This window comes from Semicossyphus pulcher, unplaced genomic scaffold (genome assembly GCF_022749685.1).
Source record: "Semicossyphus pulcher isolate SPU_LCO1_2020_fin unplaced genomic scaffold, fSemPul1.0.p SCAF_19, whole genome shotgun sequence".
Taxonomy (NCBI): domain Eukaryota; kingdom Metazoa; phylum Chordata; class Actinopteri; order Labriformes; family Labridae; genus Semicossyphus; species Semicossyphus pulcher.
In genome coordinates, this window is record NW_027211692.1 from 3839368 (window position 1) to 3857701 (window position 18334).

Sequence of the window (18334 nt, forward strand, 5' to 3'; positions counted from 1 at the left end):
GATTAATTTATCTCCATATAAATCTGATTAACATCAATTAAAGCTCAATTAAGCTCTTGTTTTCTCAGCCTGGTCCAAAGCAAGGAAGGAGATTAGTCATTTCATTTGGCGATCTTTATTTAGTATAACCCTTTTGAGTTGCAGACTGACAAATGTGTGAGAACAAAGTTAACTTAAATATCTGTTAGTCTGTATGTTGTAATACTGCTCTGCGGGTATATTGCTTCTTGTGGTCGCTGGGTAGCTTTAAGCCCAAGTCTTTATGTCCTCAACAAGGCGACATGAAACATCATGCTGAATCATTTTAGTGTTCATGTTATCTGCCACAGTTTCCTGTATGACTGAGCCTTAAATGACCTTAAAAGAACCTGATCTGTGTCAGAGGAGATCCCATGATACTACCATCGATCTTTTATGCTTCTGACAAGAAGGAAATTGTAAAGCACAAACACAGAGCTGTTGAACATTTGGTGTGAAAAAGGCACATTTTATGGATGTCAAGGACAAAGTGTTAGAAAAAGGGAAACACATAAATATGTTTGTAAAGGACAGACTCTCGCATAATCTCACGCAGGATTTTATCCTCTGAGCAGTATATTATAATATAGCCTGACACCACCCTCATGTCTGTGTGATAAAGCTACAAACAGCAGCTGGTTCTCGTTGCTTAGCACAATGACTAGAAACAAGGGGACACAGCTAGCCTAGCACTGTCGAAAGGTAACAAAAAAACAGCTACCATCATCAATATATCATGTTTGTTTTATCCACACAAAACATGAGGTATACAACATGTTGTGATTATAAGGCTGGTGGACTATTTCTTGGCTGGAAGCAGTGACCTCATGAATTCTTGTGGTCCCACTGAGATTTCCAGCGAGAAGTTAAGTAAATAAGGGCGGTATTGATCTTCTCCTCTAATTCTCTGAAAGGAAAAGGATAAACATCTGGCCCTTGTTGTGCAGTCAGATGTTGCCAGGCAGACTAAAGCGTCTTCACCACGCTCTGTTCGTGTCTGCAGGAGGTAATCGCTGTCTTGTTTGTAGCGTTTATGCAAAAGGCCGGCTGATTCATTCGGTGTAAACGCTGAGGTCATGACGGCCTGTTTCCTACCACGCAGTACAAAGCTCTGTTATCACGCTGCAGCAGGCGGACAGCTGCTCTGACTCAGCAAATAAAGTGTTTAACTCTCTGTGGACCACAGAGCTGCTGCACTCATCTCACCCCGGACAGATTTGGGCTTTTTATTCAAATGTAAACCCATCAATGTCTGAAGTGGAATTTTCTGATTAAAGCTGCAGACAAACCACCTGACCTGCAGCCTAAAATATCTATACATTTGTGTTTAATTAAAGAAATCCTGTGCTTGGATTCTGTATTCAAAGTCAGCTTGATACAGTATAATGTAAAGATACCTTTTGATGTCAGAATCACTCCTATAAGTGGAGATAAATTGAAGTTCAATGTTCACCTTCTCACTGTTCGCACAACTGTGTCATGTAAACAGGAGTTACACAACATGTTGTTGTGCTAGTTCCAGTTGTGCTGATTTATCGTTGTCTGTTTGTTTCTTATTGATCCTCGGGGGGATGAAAGTTTGAGCTCGTGACCAGGAGGCCTCCTCCAGCTCAGCAGGTGCTTTAAGCTCAGTTTACTTTGAGCCAATCTTATTACAAAAATTATATAAGCATATTTTCCTTCATCTCCTGCTTTTGCTTTAACTGTTTCCCAAAATCTTCAACAATAGGTGCCGACTTGATGCTTTGTGAGCAGCAGTTTGAGTAAGAATGCACAATTTCATAGCATCTCACATACAGTGTCTCTCCAGCCGTATGTTGAGCTGTCATGAGTTTAACTCTTTGTGCAAAAACATCCAGATTTTCCTGCATACTGTACATGTAGTCTAAAAATAATCACGATCTGAATCCAGACACAGATTAAAAACGACTTTGTATTTTACAGTGAAATAATCAACTTGAAATCAGAGCGATGTGCGTCGCTCGCCAAGGATTTTGTTGGCTTGCTTTTATATGTAGAGAAAAACAACTTTCTCAAACGCTCTGGTCTGAATTCCTCAACAAAAACATCAAGTCTATCTTATTACGGTTCTACCATGGCTCTATGTAAAGTGAAAGAGTTAATGATCTTTGACGTGATTGCTCCTCTAGTCATGAAGCTTTTTAATAAAGTTAGAGCTATTAGGGAAGTATTTTTTAATCTCACAATATTTACAAAAGAGGGCTAGTCCTCAAAGCTAACGTCAAAGGTTTGAAATATCCTTCATGCCAGCCGGTGGATTTCTCTTTACATCCGTCTGAACACTATAAGGAAGACGTCAGCTGTCACACTGTTTCATTTTATTACATCAGTTAACAAGGCGACGACTCCTCCTTCAGCATCAGAAAATATTCATCTTGTCTTTTCAGCGATTTGTAGTTTGCACAGATGGCCGACACACAAACACATGATTGTTTCTGAATCGTCACAAATGATCGAGTGAAATATACAACAGAGCAAAATAAACTTATGGTGATATTATGATAATAGTTTGTTTAAATTAAAAATGTACAGTGCATCAATGACAAGGTCATAATGTGAACAATATTGTCATAAAAATACCGTTTGGATTGGCAGCTAGATTCAAGTTTTGCCCACTGTGAGTGTACTGGACGAGAGAGAGGAAGAAAAACATTACATGCCGACATTTTGTTTGTGAGTCCACTTCAGTGAGTCTGAGAAACACGGGCAGCGTTTGCTCCTGCATGTGTCTGCTCTGTGTGTGTGACCCTGTAAACATCGGCTCTGTCAGTGGTGTTCCTGTTGGCACTAACTGGAAGACAAACCTGCTTCTGTGAGGAACCAAAAAGAATCAGTCCTGTCACTGGCTTTTCTGCAGTAAGTACACAATAAAAGCACATGCATCAGTTTGCAAGAAGTAAACAAAAAATCATATCTGGACCAACAACCTGCAAGAGAAAATCTAAATACTTTTCTCTCCAGTGTGAGCGCAGGATTTTCTGTCACTTCTATCATTTAAAAACAAAAAAGGAGGAAATTAGCTTTAACTTTTGCACGACTCCAGCTCACACTGAGATCACTAGAGGTGTGTCAGCATCCAAACTACCTTTAACACGGCAGGTTTCTGCTTTACAGAGGAAATCTGAAGAGAGGGGAGATGATTACGACACGTTTGAATAAAGATTTGCAGCGGTTACAAGACATCATGTTAATGCAGTGACGGCAAAAAAGGAGCAATATGCAATTGTATGTTTTTTCTCCAACCAAACAACAACAACATTTCTGGTCAGTCTGAAGCCTTATAGCTAATTCTTATGGATGAGACTTGAAATCTCCAACAGATCAGACTTGGCACTGAATAATAGAGAATGTCTCAAGAAGTAAACGTCGTCTTTCACAGTGACTTATTCAAAGCAAATGTGGCAATTAAAAGGCCCAAACTGCATCATAAACTGCAGCTCAGTGTTAAATAACTGTAATTTCAGTGTGGAAATGAGTAACATTTGCAACTGAAATCATGAACATTTGGATAATTTCACTGATTTCAACTTGTCACAGAATCCTTTGCTCTCTTTCACTTCCACGTAACACGACATCACGTCTACAGATCTTTCCGTCTGAGCTGCTCTGGAGGGAGAAAACGCCTCATTGTTTGGGTTAAGCACTTTTCTGGATAAGAAACCCTTCTCATCGTTTGCTAAGATAAGAGACGGATGACTATGAAAACATTTCCAGGGTTTGCTTGATACAGCTGACTTTGCATGTTCAAACAAGCCATTGTTTTCTATTTCAATACAGTTAGAAAGTCAGCTAGCACGCATGCTGCCCTTCCAAAACCATCAGTATGGAGGTCCTGAATAAAAGCATCATTTAATTTTACTTCTCGAACTGGGAGGAGACCCCGGGGCAGACCCAGAGCCCGCTGGAGGGATTATATTTCCCACCTGGCCTGGGAACGCCTCGGGATCCCCCAGGAGGAGCTGGAAAATGTTGCTAGGGAGAGGGATGGCTGTGCTAACCCAGACAAGCGGAAGATAATGGATGGATGGATTATTAACTTCAAACAATGAGAAAGTTTCTGCTAAAGCAGCAGCTCTCACACAGAACAATGTTTCTACTATGGTAAAATTCTAATCTTCTCACATAATAAAATAACAGGAAGGGAAACGTCAGGATTGATGTATCATAATGTTATATTATTCTTGACTCTTCCTCCAACATGAGTGCCATGTGACCTCAGGTCATCATGCTCCAAACAGTCCGTGACCTCCTGCTGTTTTTGTGGTCGAGAAGAGAAATGAAGATGGGAGGTTGGTGGTGAACACGGTGGCACACAGGGTGTGTGATGGAAACACTCCAGCAGTTCACATCAACAGGAGCTGAAGGAGAAACACAACTGAAGTGAGTCGCTCCATTTTCATCAGTTTACGTTCTTGTCACCGGCTCAGGCTTAAATAACCAGGAAGTGCAAAGAGTCAAAAGGTCGCTCAGGTCTTTGTGAGCAGATATGTCCCATGTTGTGATCCAGAGTCTTCAGAATCCTGCTCTCAGTCCGTTCTGTCCTGTACGGGTTCAGACCTGCAGTTCTTCAGGTAAATGTTAATGAATCACAACCAGAGCTGAACACGCTCAGTTACTCCATGATGTTTCTGTTGTAGTCGTATGACAGCCGTCGCTTAGCTGCAGCGTTCTGAGCGTGCTGATTGGCCGAGGGGAGGCCAGGGGAGAGACGGCGATTGGCTGTCCGGGGAGCAGGTCTGACTTCCTGCAGAGATAAAAACACAATGAAGCAGATATTAAACTACTGAACAGCTGCAAAATTCTGCAACACAAAACAGCAATGAAGAATGAAATGGTTTTATTTATCTGCAGTGCAACATGGAGGATTTTATTATCAGTAAATACACAAAAATAAACACCTTTGTATAATTTCAGAAATAAAACCACTTCCTTTAGTGTCGAACTCGTGTGTGTGGCCTCTATTCAAATCTATGTGTACAATATTGTAAGTTTAACACATCAAAATAAAGACAAATCAAACAGTAACCGAATCAGCATCAAATCAGTAACTCAGTGCAAATAAGTGTAAAGCTTATTTCCTCAATAACTCATGAAAAGACTTGGTTACTTCCTGCTCTGCTCCCCTGCAGCAGAGATTCTGCAGGAGTCGACCAGGCATTTACATTTTCTGCAGGTGCTCTGTATTTCTCTGTAACAGTTTTCTTCGACAGTGAACCGGCCTTCACATTTATCTGTGAGTGTGAGGAGTGTTTTGCATGTAGCAGAGGTCACTTCATTTGAATGAAGCTGCAGTTTTCAAGGCCACTAGTCAAACAGCTCTATCGGTTAATTTTACACGCTGTTAAAGCTGCGACTACAAATTCAATTAAACAACACTGAAGCTTCACAAATTGAGCACTGTGTGTTAATTCCTCTGATTAAAATGATTTGGTGTGTGGAAAGAGGGAGAGAATTTAATGTAACAATAGTTAAAAGTGTTTATGAAAGTGTTCTGAATGCTGAAACACGACAGCAGGATGTGAGTCAAGTGACAGAGACTTTGTTTCCCATGTTTGCAGTGTAAATGACACCAGTCTTCACTCACAGTGTGAGGTGGCTCCAGGTGTAGAGTCTTCAGCAGCAAGTCACGAGACACGCCGTTAGCTCGCTTGTATCTCTGACAAATCATTTTGTTCAAGTCATGGAAACTGTCCAACAGCCTGCAGGGTCGAACCAGAACAACGCAGACAGACAGACAGACAGACAGACAGACAGACAGACAGACAGGTGTTAGCTATAGTCCTTAATCTGTGTAAAACATACCATTATATGTTTTTTAACATATCTACACCTACTTCATGGTTTTTATCACATAGTGACACATGTTAGGGACTCATCAGATGACCCACAGCACATCATCAGTGATGTTTCACTTGTTGTGAAAATTCTGTCTGTAAACTGTATTTTCAGCATTTGTTTATGAAACTGATGATAATGAAAAATGGCACTTAGCTCCTCTATTGCAAAATGTCAGTAATTCAACAACTGGTTTTATCTGTAATGTGCATCAAAGATTTTCTCACACTCCATCAATAAAGCCGGATGATCAGTCATAAACACAACCAATGTTCACATGCAGTTCATCACATCAACCACTTGGTGGCAACAATTTGTTCTAAACCCAAAAACAAAAGAGACTTTGACCACGACCACCTGGATTCTAACATAAGTTTTACAATCGAGACTTTCTCTCGGTTCTCACTACACAAGTCAAGTGAGACACAGAAATTCATAGAAACAATCAAAGCTGAAAAGACACAATTTAAATTAAGAGGACACAAACTCATAAAAAAGACTAAGCAGATAAGGTAGTAAACCTCAAACGTGCACAAAGGTGATCACTTCTTAGTTAGTTTTCATGAGCATATGTTGCACGACAGACATTAAAACTGCATAAACTTATTCAGGAAAAAAAATGTAAGGACTAATATAGAAATGAAATATATATATGTAAATATCATATAGATTGAGTCTTGTAATAAAAAAAGTGAGAAGGCACAATGAGGTTATAACTTCAGGTTACAACTAACCCAACCCTAACGTTTTTTCGATTATTTTTTCCTGAATTAACTTTCTATTTTCTGCAGACCTTACTACATTTCAGTTTAAATATAATTTTTTATTTCAATCCATTTGTCAAGGAATAAAAATCCACCAATGAAGAAAGTTTCATGGAGTAACACAAACCTGACAGAGTTGCATTCTTGGCCGCCTGCATTGTTTTTTTCTTTAATCCAACATTAGAATACAGATGAAGAAAGTTCCTCTTGTCAAATTATTGTTAACCTGCACAACCAGCTGTTCTGATGCTGTGTTCGTGGCATCTGAGGCCTGCTGTAAAAATGAGCCTCTGACTGGAGAGAATCCTCCATGTTAATCTCCTTCAGCTGATTACAAACACATCATGTAGGATGTTTCTGTGGGCTCTGATTTCTTCCTTTACAAATTATTGTAATGTGTAATCACAGCTATTAAACAGTGCATCAGATCAATTAATACACAGTAAATAACAATGATTCAGTTATATAAACGGACATAAGACGGTGTCAGTTGGTTACGTACCCCTGGTCCTGGTCTGCTCCTCCTCTGAGGATCTGGGTCAGGGTGGGAACAGCATCGAGGTCACTTGAGGACGGAGCAGGCAGGGAGGGGAAGGCCTCAGCAAAGACAGACGCCTAAAGGAAAGATACAGAGACATAATCAGATAGTCAGAAGATTTAAAGCATTGTGTTTATTCCTCTTGGGGCTTTTTAACAGAAGAGTCATGTGATGACTGGAAAAATAAAAACAAGTAAACATGCCACCCACAAGACAGGAAGCATCCATAATCCATCAGAAAGATTATTTTTCAGCCTATTTCAGTTCACACATGAAGTTAAAGCTGCCTCACAGGCGTCTTCACGGCACTACGAGCATACCAAACAGCTCATCTGAAAACAGTTTTCCTCTCCTTCGCTGCAGCTTTGGGCAGAGCTTTCATCTGCATCTTTTCACTGCATTAACGTCCGCTGGGAGACTTTTCCTGCAGTGTCGGCTTCTTTTCCAGAAAAAAAAAAGGACTCCGAGCTTCAACCGGTCTAATGCGAGCTACAAAATACTGACTTATTCTAAGTCTGAAAACTTAGTCAACCCATCCCCGGGTCTGGATGCGTTTCCATGGTAACGGTGCAGAAAAACAGAAAATTAAACTAGGGACAACTTGGCTCATAATTACATTTACACAGGATGTTACAGTTCTGGCTCTACTGGTTTTAAATACTGAATTTCTTTCTATATTTTAAAACAAATAGAGCCGAGTACAAACAATTTTCTGAATATAACAGAGAAACAAACAAATGGTTGAATGAGCTTCTGTTTGCTCATACGTGTGTCGTTGACTGCGTGCAGAAATGTAACTCCTGTACACAAGATATTCTGTGGATTGTATTGAACAGCAGGTGAAGAAGAAGACGAGGCAGGCTGAGGCGTGCCACCATGTATGAAAAATGTTGCGAAAGTGCCCTCATAGATGCCCCTGTTGTAGATAAAATATGATAAAGTGCCCTCTGGGTGTTCTTCCAGTGGCTAAATGATACATGTTGGAAAATTGTTTGGCCTCCGCCCACTCCTACGTGTGAGACAATGTGCCCTCATGGTAGGCCTCTACAGTTAAAAATGCCCAAGTTGTTGTCGTGCATCACAGCTATCTGCGTGCTGGTGCCCCATTGCATACAGCAGGTGCCCCTTTTTTTTGCCCCTGCCCATCAAACAGCCTGAGTATGCCACTGGCCTTACTACATAGTGGATTATTGTGCACATGGATTAGTAAACTGCACTGAATGCACAGTTTGTAGCACATTTTAGTATCAACGTGTGTTTACAGGACTTGGTGTTTATAAAATAGTATAAAGCCTTGTGTGACACCAGAGGGAGCTCTGTCAAGACCAATAAATGTCACTGAGTCAGCTTCACTTTTAGTTTAAGGACTTCAAGATTATAAAGGAACAAATCTGCACGTGTGGAGCAAGAAAGAAGTGAGTTTCTTTTTTGCTTATATTTCAGTCAGGAACACTCGTCATAGATTTAACTATTTACTGCCAAATACAGTTATTCTTGGCGCTGATGGCTCTGCTCTTAAGGTGGTGATACACGTATCAACTTTTACATTTACATCAAAAGACAACGTCAGTGTTCAATGTTAACTGTACACTTTTATATTGAAAAAGGTCAACCTCCTTAGATCTGTCAGATCATCAGTGACCTTTTGTGGTCAACATACAGAATTACATCAGAAACGCTCAAATCACAGCCCAGATTTTGGGTCATGTGAATTTCTCAACAATGGCGGCCATCCAAGTGGACCGAGGAATGTCAGTACCCCATCCGCCGTGGCTGCCTGATCCGTTCTGCGTATGAGCAAAAGTCAGCACATCCGCAGAATTGAACCTTTACGACACTGCCTGATCTGTTCCACGCATGCGTCGCTTGACTCGAGAGAGTTGTGTTGGTGTGCTGGCGGTGCTGGCAGACAAATTGCCGTGTTACATTAGATTAGAGAGTTGTGTCATTGTGTAAACAGTAAATCTGGCGAAATGTCTTGATTGCTTTCATTAGATGTGCACTACATACCATACACTGAAAACACACCATGAGATGTTGCTTGGTTGTCAAGAAAGTTTCTTGGTTGCCTAGAAAGTATAATTTCATGGTGTGTTTTCAGATCTAAATACAACAGCTGTGTATTTATATCAGATGACAGCTTACTTATATATGATGGGTGACAGGGCTCTGTGACAGAGTGATAGTAGGGCCCCAGAACAATGAAGTACATATGACGGGGGAGAACCAGGTAGGAGGCCCTTGGAGAATGGGATGGCAGAAGATGCTTGCGGTAAGACTGGGGTGAAATGGATAGTACATTCAACACAGGTAAAGGCAGGAGTTCGCCTGAACAGCAGTGTGACAAACAAAAAAACAATCCTTTTAAGCGACCTTGAGATATTCTTTATGTATGTATTGATCACCACGTGGTTTTAGTAAAACATCTTTTAACAATCAGTGTTAATAAAACAAGCAGTTGTGCAACCTTTCTGTGCTTTTATGTTGGCTAATAACGGCCACGTACTGTCACATGTATTGCAGTGTAGTGTACTTGTCTAATATTGTGTTGTTAATAAAGTTATTTAAAAAAAGACTTGCTGCCGTCTAACGTTCTCACCGGTGGTACAAATCGGGCAGGAATAAATATGCGCATGCGCAGAATGGATCGGGCAGCCGGGCCGGATGGGGTACTGCGAAGGAACTTATCCTGATAAAACTTTACTTTGGTAAGTGAATGTTTGGAGAACATCTGTCAGTTAATTAAATATAAACTAAAAACACTTTTGAGATGGTTTACTGCCGTGAAATTTGTCAGTGAGCTGACTTGTATGAGATCGTTTAGCTAGCTTAAATTGCGGTCGTACTAGGGGTTGCTATGGTAACGCTGTAGTTGTGACTGGAACGGAGGAGTACGGAGAACCTTGCTGCCCACAGGCCTGTTGCCCTGTATCTCATCATGTTGCTTGTTGGTGTTTACGCTGTCTGTTGATGTTGATGTAAAAGTTGATACGTGTATCACCACCTTTAGGTTGCTCCCTGGGTTAGCCGAGCAGCATGCTATGGCTTTCTAGGGAGCGCAAGGCAAAGCCCCTTGGGTATACAGAGTGGCAAGGTAGACTAGAAAGGTGGAGGTTGGGGTAGAAGCAGCAGCAGTAGCGGTGTGCGCAGCATTAGTTTAGCAGGGATGAGTGAGGAGCAAGTTACACTTTAATTTACCGCTTTGTTGTTAGAAGCCGCTATGATTGGTGTGTTACTGATTAGCAATGACGATTCAATCAGCAGGCTGTCAGCTGATTACAGCTTGGATGCTTGACTTTTGTGTCCTGCATGAACTAACGCGAAGCTTCATTAATACAATGTACGTGAATCTCTAACCGAACGATTACTGATCAAATTGCATTGTGGGTAATGTAGGCGCAAGGTTTTCACATGGATGAAAAATGTGCGGAATAAAGAAGATCACATTTCTGTTTCTGCTGCATCGATTTTGCTTCTGTCTTTCTATATGTACATGGTGAGTCAGGGTGAGTCAGGGATGTTATAGGAGCAGAATGCTGAATTGGTGGAGCCACATTTTTTCTGTGCTTATAGATTTCCAAATGTTTTTTTTACCATATGATCCACACAAGAATAACTACACTAATAACGCTTGAAACGCAACATTACACTTCAAATATACAGCAGTTACTCACAGCCGGTAATTTTCAACAGTAGCTCAGCTACAATGAACCATGCTGATTGTTTAAATAAACCAATCAGAGAGACTATGTGGGAATTCTCAGAGTTGGATGCATTTGAGAAAGAACGAAGATCTGAGCTGAATTTCTACTCTTTGTTTTCATGAAAGCAGTCTTCAAGAGCTTTAGCACAGAAGTAGAACATTACCAGATTCTGAGTGAGTCTCTCTCTGCCCTGCTCCACAGCACTCGTCGGCCACCACTGCCCCACCATGTCTCCACCGCCATCTGACAAATGAGGACTCTGAGGAAAGGCCGTCCAGGTGTCGTCTGATTGGTGGAATGAGCTGTCCGTCCAGCCGGGTGTCCAGTGGGTCGAGTCCCCTGAGATGGCGTGGTTTCCAAGTGCTGTTTTCAGACACACACAGACACACAAAGTCAGGTCAGTACAGAGTGCAGTATGTGTTTTAGATGTCCCTGTAGTATTGACGTGAATAACTATGATGTCTCCAGGCGGATCTGCACTCATTCAGATGACCTGGATGGACGACTGAGTTACTGTATATTGTAGTGAGAGGGTTTGCTTGGTTTGTGGCATTGTTAGAGAAACAGACGACTAAAATTGGGTAACAGAAGTGTATGATGAGTTACTTTAACATCACATTAATCCCTTTGTCACGGTGGCACTAATGAGATATTATTTGTGTCGTCTGTTGCTGTGAATGTTGTCTACTGTCGCTGAAAAAGTTACCTGCTCTATCATGATCATGAAACTCTCCCTGCAAACATTTCAGTGAATATTTGTCTCACTTTGATCCCAGCTGCCTTCACACATCACCTTCCACTGCTCAGAGGTTGAATGTTGTGTTGATCACTTCTGTCATATTTGTGTGTCTGTGTTTGTGTGACTTTGTCTTTCACCCATTGCCCCATAACCTGAGGCTAAAACGAGCTCAGAGTCCCGGGCCTCGTTTGCCTCCTCCTCCCTCCCTCCCTCAACACAACTCTGAATGATTAATACGGCGTAGTGAGACCGAGATCGGGAAGGAATTCAGGTCAAGACAGACTCTTGCTTCCACGGTGGAGCCAAGTGGAGCTTGTTTCCACATTTCTCACAAGATTAGACTCGTTATTGATCAAATTATTTTCATGTTACTAACTTATTTTATTACACAGGATCCAGTTCTATAGTCATTAACCTGCTCAGGAGTCAGTGTTTTACTTAAAGACAAAACTTTTCACAGACCATCCTCATGTTTTTAGGTGTTTAGGTCGTTTCCTGCGGACACATTAATACTGTACTTTACAGCTTACATGTTTGCAATCTATGCAGACATATGTTTTGTGTCATTGTTCATGTACTTTTTCCTTGCAGCAATAGGTTTCAATTCAGTCCTGCACAGTTCCAAAGGTATTCAGCAGACTCTTTAATCAGTGGATATAACAAGTGTGCATTAATGTACATTGTGTTTTATTAGGGTTAGTGTATCAGTAAACTCCAACATCCTGCCACAATGTTCTACAAACATTAACGCAGAGTTGATTTTTACAGTGACATTAGGATGTTTTAAAAGTCATACAATCAATATGTTTATCATTAGAGAGATGGCTGCCTTGATGCATTTGGAAATGATCAGCAGACCTGCACAGAGGGAGTGAAGTTAATGGGTTGGTTTACCCAATTACAAAAACATATTTCAGCCTCCAACTCAATATCCTGGAGATTAAAAAATAAATTGGTTTGCGGAGTGCATGGGTGTGCACCCACATTAAAAAACAGAAGTTTTTAATTTGATTCACTTTAATCTTAAGAAAAAGAGAAATTAAACAAAAGCAATCTGTGTGATTAAGGTCGGAGATGTACTTGCTTTTTAATCTTGCGTTCACGGACACAACCGGCTGAGTCATGAACGTAATTGTTCGCATACTTTAACATACTACGTGCGTTACTGGAGGAGACCTCTAGAGGGCACACCAGAGAGCTCAGGCCGTATGCAACTACTATTTGTGCGGGATGTAAACAACAGACAGAAAAACAGGAAACAATAGTAAACTTAACTCCATGTTTTGACGTAACGGTCCCGGACTAGTTTCCATTTAGTTTTGCAGGTTTCCACGTGAACTTCTAAAATGGAATATATCTGTCTCCAGCTGTTTTGACAGGCACGTTTGTCTCTGTGCAGTGACAATGACACATCGTACAGATGTGGATAACTGCAGACTTGGTCTGTCAGCTTGTCTTCAGAACTTTCTGTCAGACAAATGGATTTCTGTCAATGTAGACAGCACCTTTAACTTATTAAACTCCCACATATAAAACATGTTGAAGTAATAAAAGAAATGTTTTTAGGTGTATTAACTGAGGACAAATATATGATGATTAAACCTCGGCTTAGTCTTGTTGCCCTCGGCTGTAACTGGGCTTAAGTGATTAGCTGAAGGGAGCATAGTAAGGGGAATATAAGAACTGATTAACACCGGCTGACAGAGAAAAACACAAAGGCACAAAGACTCTTAGATGCTACATACTCTGCTGCATGTGTGTCCTGAGTGTGCTGAATGTAGAGGAGCTGATTCACACTGTCAGATTAATTTAGTTATTCAGATGTGAATCTTGCTAAGAGCTCTGTGAAGTCTGACATTATTTATGACTATATTATCTATTTAGTTTTATTGCTTTAAGGGCCCATACCAGTGTGTTTGTGAGTTTTATGTCCTTTATCATAAATCAGTCTCCTCACTATTTGAAAAACAATGTTTGGCTTTCACGACCGAGCAGGAGGGAATCGGTTTGAATTATGCTCCATGATCTGTGAAATAGTGATCAAACTCATTTAGTTTTAACATTTAAAAATAATCTTTTAACAAGATCTGTCTTTACGTAGAAACACATCATTGTCTCTGTTTACTGATCAGCCATGTTTATGTAATGGCTGCAGGTTTTAATGTTCTCAACCTTGTATTTCTGAGAAAGCATGTTTTGTTTGTTGCTTTGTCATCTAGATCTAAATGCTGCAACGAACATGAGCCTTTGCTGATGATGCTATGGTTAAGAAGAAGCCTTTCCGAGGTGTGATTCAGAGCAGTAGCAATTAAAGTGTTCAAGAGTTTCATCTTTGAAGTTATAAACAAAACATGAAACTAATTTATGTGCTGCAGAGTGATTTTCAACACGTGTTGTTTGAAGCACAGAAAACTGAACTGTAAGCTAGTGTTAGTTAGCGTCCACACGCTTTAACCTTCAACTCTTAATCAAAGAAAGTATTTTGCAGGTAATCTTTGGTATTTAAGATTAAAGTGTGAGAGTTTCATGCCAATCAAAGCTTTAGAGCTGCTCAAACTGTGAGTCACAAAACATCGTCCATGAAGGGAATAATAACTTCTATAACCAGGAGGACGTTCAAAGGCTTGAATCTTACTCAGGATGTGTAATCCATCACATCAAGTGTAAAGTATTGTACCTAAAGCAGCTTACATTGATTAAAAAAAGCCTCCACCTAATAACATCATAAAAAGATGGTAGCTGCTCAGTAAATATCAACATTCAAATGTCAGGCTGCATAGTTTTAAATGGATTTCGACACTGAGAGTCACTGCTGTGGCCCTTTAAAACACAGCATGTGTAAGTGCATTCCTGATACAGTACAAAAGGTTAAAAATGCACTAATACTCTGAGCTGAGTTATTTCCAGCACAACGACACAGAGTGCTGATATTTTTATGTCTCTAAATCTGAACATTTGTGACTTCTTTCCCGGAGACTCTGCTCTACTTCTGAAGCCTTTTAATGTCAGCCTTGTCAACTTCAACCAAAATGTTTTCCGTCACATACAGCAGACAGAGAGGCAAACTAAGTAAAGCTTTCAAAGGCCAGAGAGATACTGAAAGAGGGAGAGAGAAAGAAAGAAAGAGAGAGAGAGAGAGAGAGAGAAGAGAAGGCCAGCAAACATAGAAAACCAGGAGACTCACCAACACTCTCTCTGCTCCCACAAGGCACTGAGGCAGACATGCTGGATCCCTCGCTCCAGGCCGGCTCTCCCTCCGCCTGCATGAATACTCCAAACTCATCTTCCTCCTCCTCCTCTTTCCTCCCCTCCTCAGTGGCCACCGTGGAGCCCCTCTCCTCCTCTCCCTGCTCCTCCAGCTCTTTCCCGTGCCTCCTCTTCCCTTCGTGGCCTCCTTGTCCGTCTTCCGCCGTCAATCCGACCCCTTCCTTCTCGTCCTCCTCTTCCTCCTCCTTCTCCGCCTCCAGACAGGGCAGGCCGGTTGCCATGGATCCCAAGGGGGGCAGAGAGGGGGCAGGATTAGCCAGCAGGAGCGTAATAGAGGTGGAGGGATCAGCACAGGGAACATTAGTGACGCTTGTGCTGGTCTCTCTGTTTTCCTCAACATGGGTGAAGCTTGTTTGTCCACAGGTGTCTCCAGCCTCTGTCTCACCCCGCCTGCATCCGTCTGCAGACTCCTGTAGTCTCCAGTTGTGTTTGAGTGCACTGCTTATCGTTACGTCTTCATTATTATCCTCATGTTTGGTGCTTTTATTTATGTCATCCTCAGTATCTATAACATGTTCATCTTTAGCAATAAAATCATCCACATCGCAGCTGCTCTCACTCTTCAAAATCTCCCTCCCTTCATCCCCCTCCTCAGGATTTACTCCCTCCTCTTTATCCTCCTCCCGTGACTCCTCTTCTCTATTTTTCCACACTAGCTCGTCTCTGAACTCTGCTCCATTAAGCTCAATTATATGAGAGTTGCAACTGTTGTGTGTTACTATCCTCCCGTCTGTTTCAAAGGGGGAAGGATCTCCATGTCTGAGAGGAGAGGACAAAGCATCTCTCTCCTCTAGCTTGCTGCAGTTTTCAACATCTCTTAATAAAAACTGAGGTGTTCTGTTCTCGTTCACAGTGTCGTCCTCGCCAGCCTCACAATCTGGATCTTTTTGCTCTGATTTAACATCCACTTCTTCTTCACCCATCATCCCAGGATCTGCAACCCCTCGTTGATACCCCTCAAGGTGATCTTGGCTGTTCTCTTTCTCTCTCTGAGCTATGCAGGTGCTGCCCTCTACAGGAGCGGAGGGCTCAGCACAGACTGAGACATCCTCATAACAATGTGATACAATCGAGAATTCAGCAGGAGTCTGATTGATGCTCACTTCCTCCTCTTGAACATCCACAGTCTCGGTTTCGTTCTCTGGCTCTTGATGCGCCTCCACATGGTCAGAAAATCCATTTACGTTAGATGCTGCTTCTTCACTTGATGGAGGGTGTTCAACTGATTTTCTGTCATTAAAATCAATATTATGTCTTGATGTAAAGTCACCAGTCATCTGCTCGGACTGGCCTTGAATAAAATCATTGTATCCAGTATGAATTTTCCGATCCTCAGCGTCTGTATCCTCCCTTTGATCTGAACAGTCGTCTTTGCTGTGAGAGGTTTTCTTGTTGCTCTCTGCTTCTCTAATCTCTTCAACATCACAGCCGCTGTGGGGTTCTGGAGTAAAGTGGTTAGATTCTAGGTCAGGGTTTGGTACAGCCAAAACAGAGTCAGATGACTCCAACCCGCAGACGCCCCCCTTCTTCTTCTCCTCCTCCTCCTCATTCTTTTGCCTCTCCTTCCTCATTCCCTTCCCTTCACTGTTTACCTCGTTTTGGACGCCTCCTCTCGGACTTTCGCCTCCCTGATGTTCATCTTCTCTCTCCCTCCTCGGTGCTCTCCTTCCACACTGAGTGCAGCTTTTGGGAGAATCATTGTGGCAGCATCTGGGACTCCTGCACGCTCTCCGGTTGTCCTGCTGTGGGCTTGGAAACTGTTTAATGTCCAGGCCTCCTTTGTCTCCCTCTTCCTGCCTTTCTTCCAGAATGATTTCTCCAGCAGGATCCTCCCTGCTGCTCTGCCGCCTCTCTCTGCTCACGCCTGTTTTCTCCCGGCCTGCTGCATTACAGGACTTCCTCCATCTCCGGCCAGATCGCACTCTAACCCGGTTTGCTCCAGTCTGTGCTGGCGGAGTTGGCCCATTGTCCCTCCTCCCAGCCTGGGAGTCTCTGCTTCCACCTCCTGTCTTCCCTCTCAGCCATCCTCCGACCACACTCGAAGCCGCACTGGTGGTCAAACCAGAACCGGGTTTAGCTGTCGAGTACAAACAGCTCCCTTTCTCAGTCCGCAGAAAGAGGCATTGAGTCTGCGTCTTGCCGCTGCCCTCTGAAGTCTTCAGAGAGGCGACCGTTACCAAAGCTCCGATCCCGGCTTGCCCACCATCCAGCCCCAAAGGAAGCCCGTACCCCATGCGTCCCCACTCCCCGCTTAGGTAGACATCTGCAGGCCTGGGGCAGGAAGTCGACCCCCCACGGCCTGCAGGAGGATTGATGGGAGCTTGACCTCCTCCCAGAAGACCACCAGGCTTCCGGCGGTTCTTGGAGCACAGCGCCCAGGCTCGGAGCCCCCGGATGAGTGGCAGGTCCCCCAGGCCCAGCTCCATCCGGCTGGGGAAGGGCAGGGAGGCTCTGGAGCACTTCTGGAGCATCTCCCGGGTGGAGCCTGACACGTTCAGACAGGGGTAGTTGTTGTTGTTATTCTGCTGGAGCATGGTGCCTGTCGTTGGCCTCATCTATGTTTAATTTGTCTGTTCTCTCTTATCCTTTATTAAAATGTCAGGTGAGAGGGAACGATGGCACTATTAAGAGTCTTTTCTCGATCTAGAGCGTGACAGCTCAAAGGTTAAAGGTCATAGTTTGGAAAGAAAACACCAAACATTGTGAAAAAGCTGAAATACCATAAGAATTTTTACTGTACCCAGCAAGAGAGAGCTGACTCGCCTGCTAACCGCATGCCTTAACTGTTCATTCTGACAACATCTGAGTTTAGGCCAAAAAACAATCAGTTGTTTTCCTGACGGCGAGCTGGATTTGAGCTCTTGTTTGCCTTTATGTCTCTAAACTTTGAGCGTGTGACGAGGAAAACAAACGCCCAGGTCAGACGTCCGGCTGTCAGAGCTGATGATAGAGAGGATAATGAGAAGTTTGTTTTCTTCCAGATTGACGCTCAGTGATGCCGTCTTCAGAGCCTCACCGCCCTCCCTGTCAGCACCGAGGACTGACTCAGCTGTCACAGAACAACCTGCAGGGCAGAGAGACACAACCAGATAATTAATAACTGTAAAGATGTGATGCCTGCTCATACATCAGTGATATGGATAAAATAGTAATAATTATGCCAGGAGGAGATGCTATTAAACCCCCTGATGTGTTTGTCTAATCATTATGAAAGCATTTTTGACGGATGCAGGGAAGATGTAAGCAAAAGTGAAATTAAAACATAAATGACAAACGTTAAATTTCCTGTTATCCCACACAGAGAAGGGATCGTGCTTCACTTTGGTTTGACTCACTGGATTACAGCTCTCCTGTCTGTGGGGGTGTGAGTCTGTCAAAGGTCACACATTTGAATCCAAGTGGCTTCTTTTCATACTACTCCTACACAGACAGGCCTTATGTTTTATAT

The 18334-nt window shown here is 42.5% G+C and overlaps 1 protein-coding gene across 1 annotated transcript; it reads right to left on the reverse strand.

The window, feature by feature from the left end:
* Positions 1-2342: 2342 nt before the first annotated feature.
* Positions 2343-17664, reverse strand: LOC138597336 (uncharacterized). Its single transcript, XM_069668925.1, has 5 exons — positions 14804-17664; positions 11044-11243; positions 7141-7253; positions 5624-5738; positions 2343-4783 (listed from the first exon to the last, which is right to left on the reverse strand). Exons 1-5 carry the CDS (start codon positions 17439-17441, stop codon positions 4652-4654), a joined length of 3198 nt encoding a protein of 1065 aa, XP_069525026.1. The 5' UTR covers positions 17442-17664; the 3' UTR covers positions 2343-4651.
* Between the last annotated feature and the right edge of the window lie 670 nt (positions 17665-18334).

Excerpts from the sequence above, each read along its gene's own strand:
- LOC138597336 (XM_069668925.1), bottom strand. The coding sequence starts at position 17,441 with ATGAGGCCAACGACAGGCACCATGCTCCAGCAGAATAACAACAACAAC. Across the intron at positions 5,739-7,140 it reads GGAGCAGACCAGGACCAGGG|GCTGTTGGACAGTTTCCATG; the intron begins GTACGTAACCAA and ends TCGACCCTGCAG. Across the intron at positions 4,784-5,623 it reads ACCTGGAGCCACCTCACACT|GAAGTCAGACCTGCTCCCCG; the intron begins GTGAGTGAAGAC and ends TTATCTCTGCAG.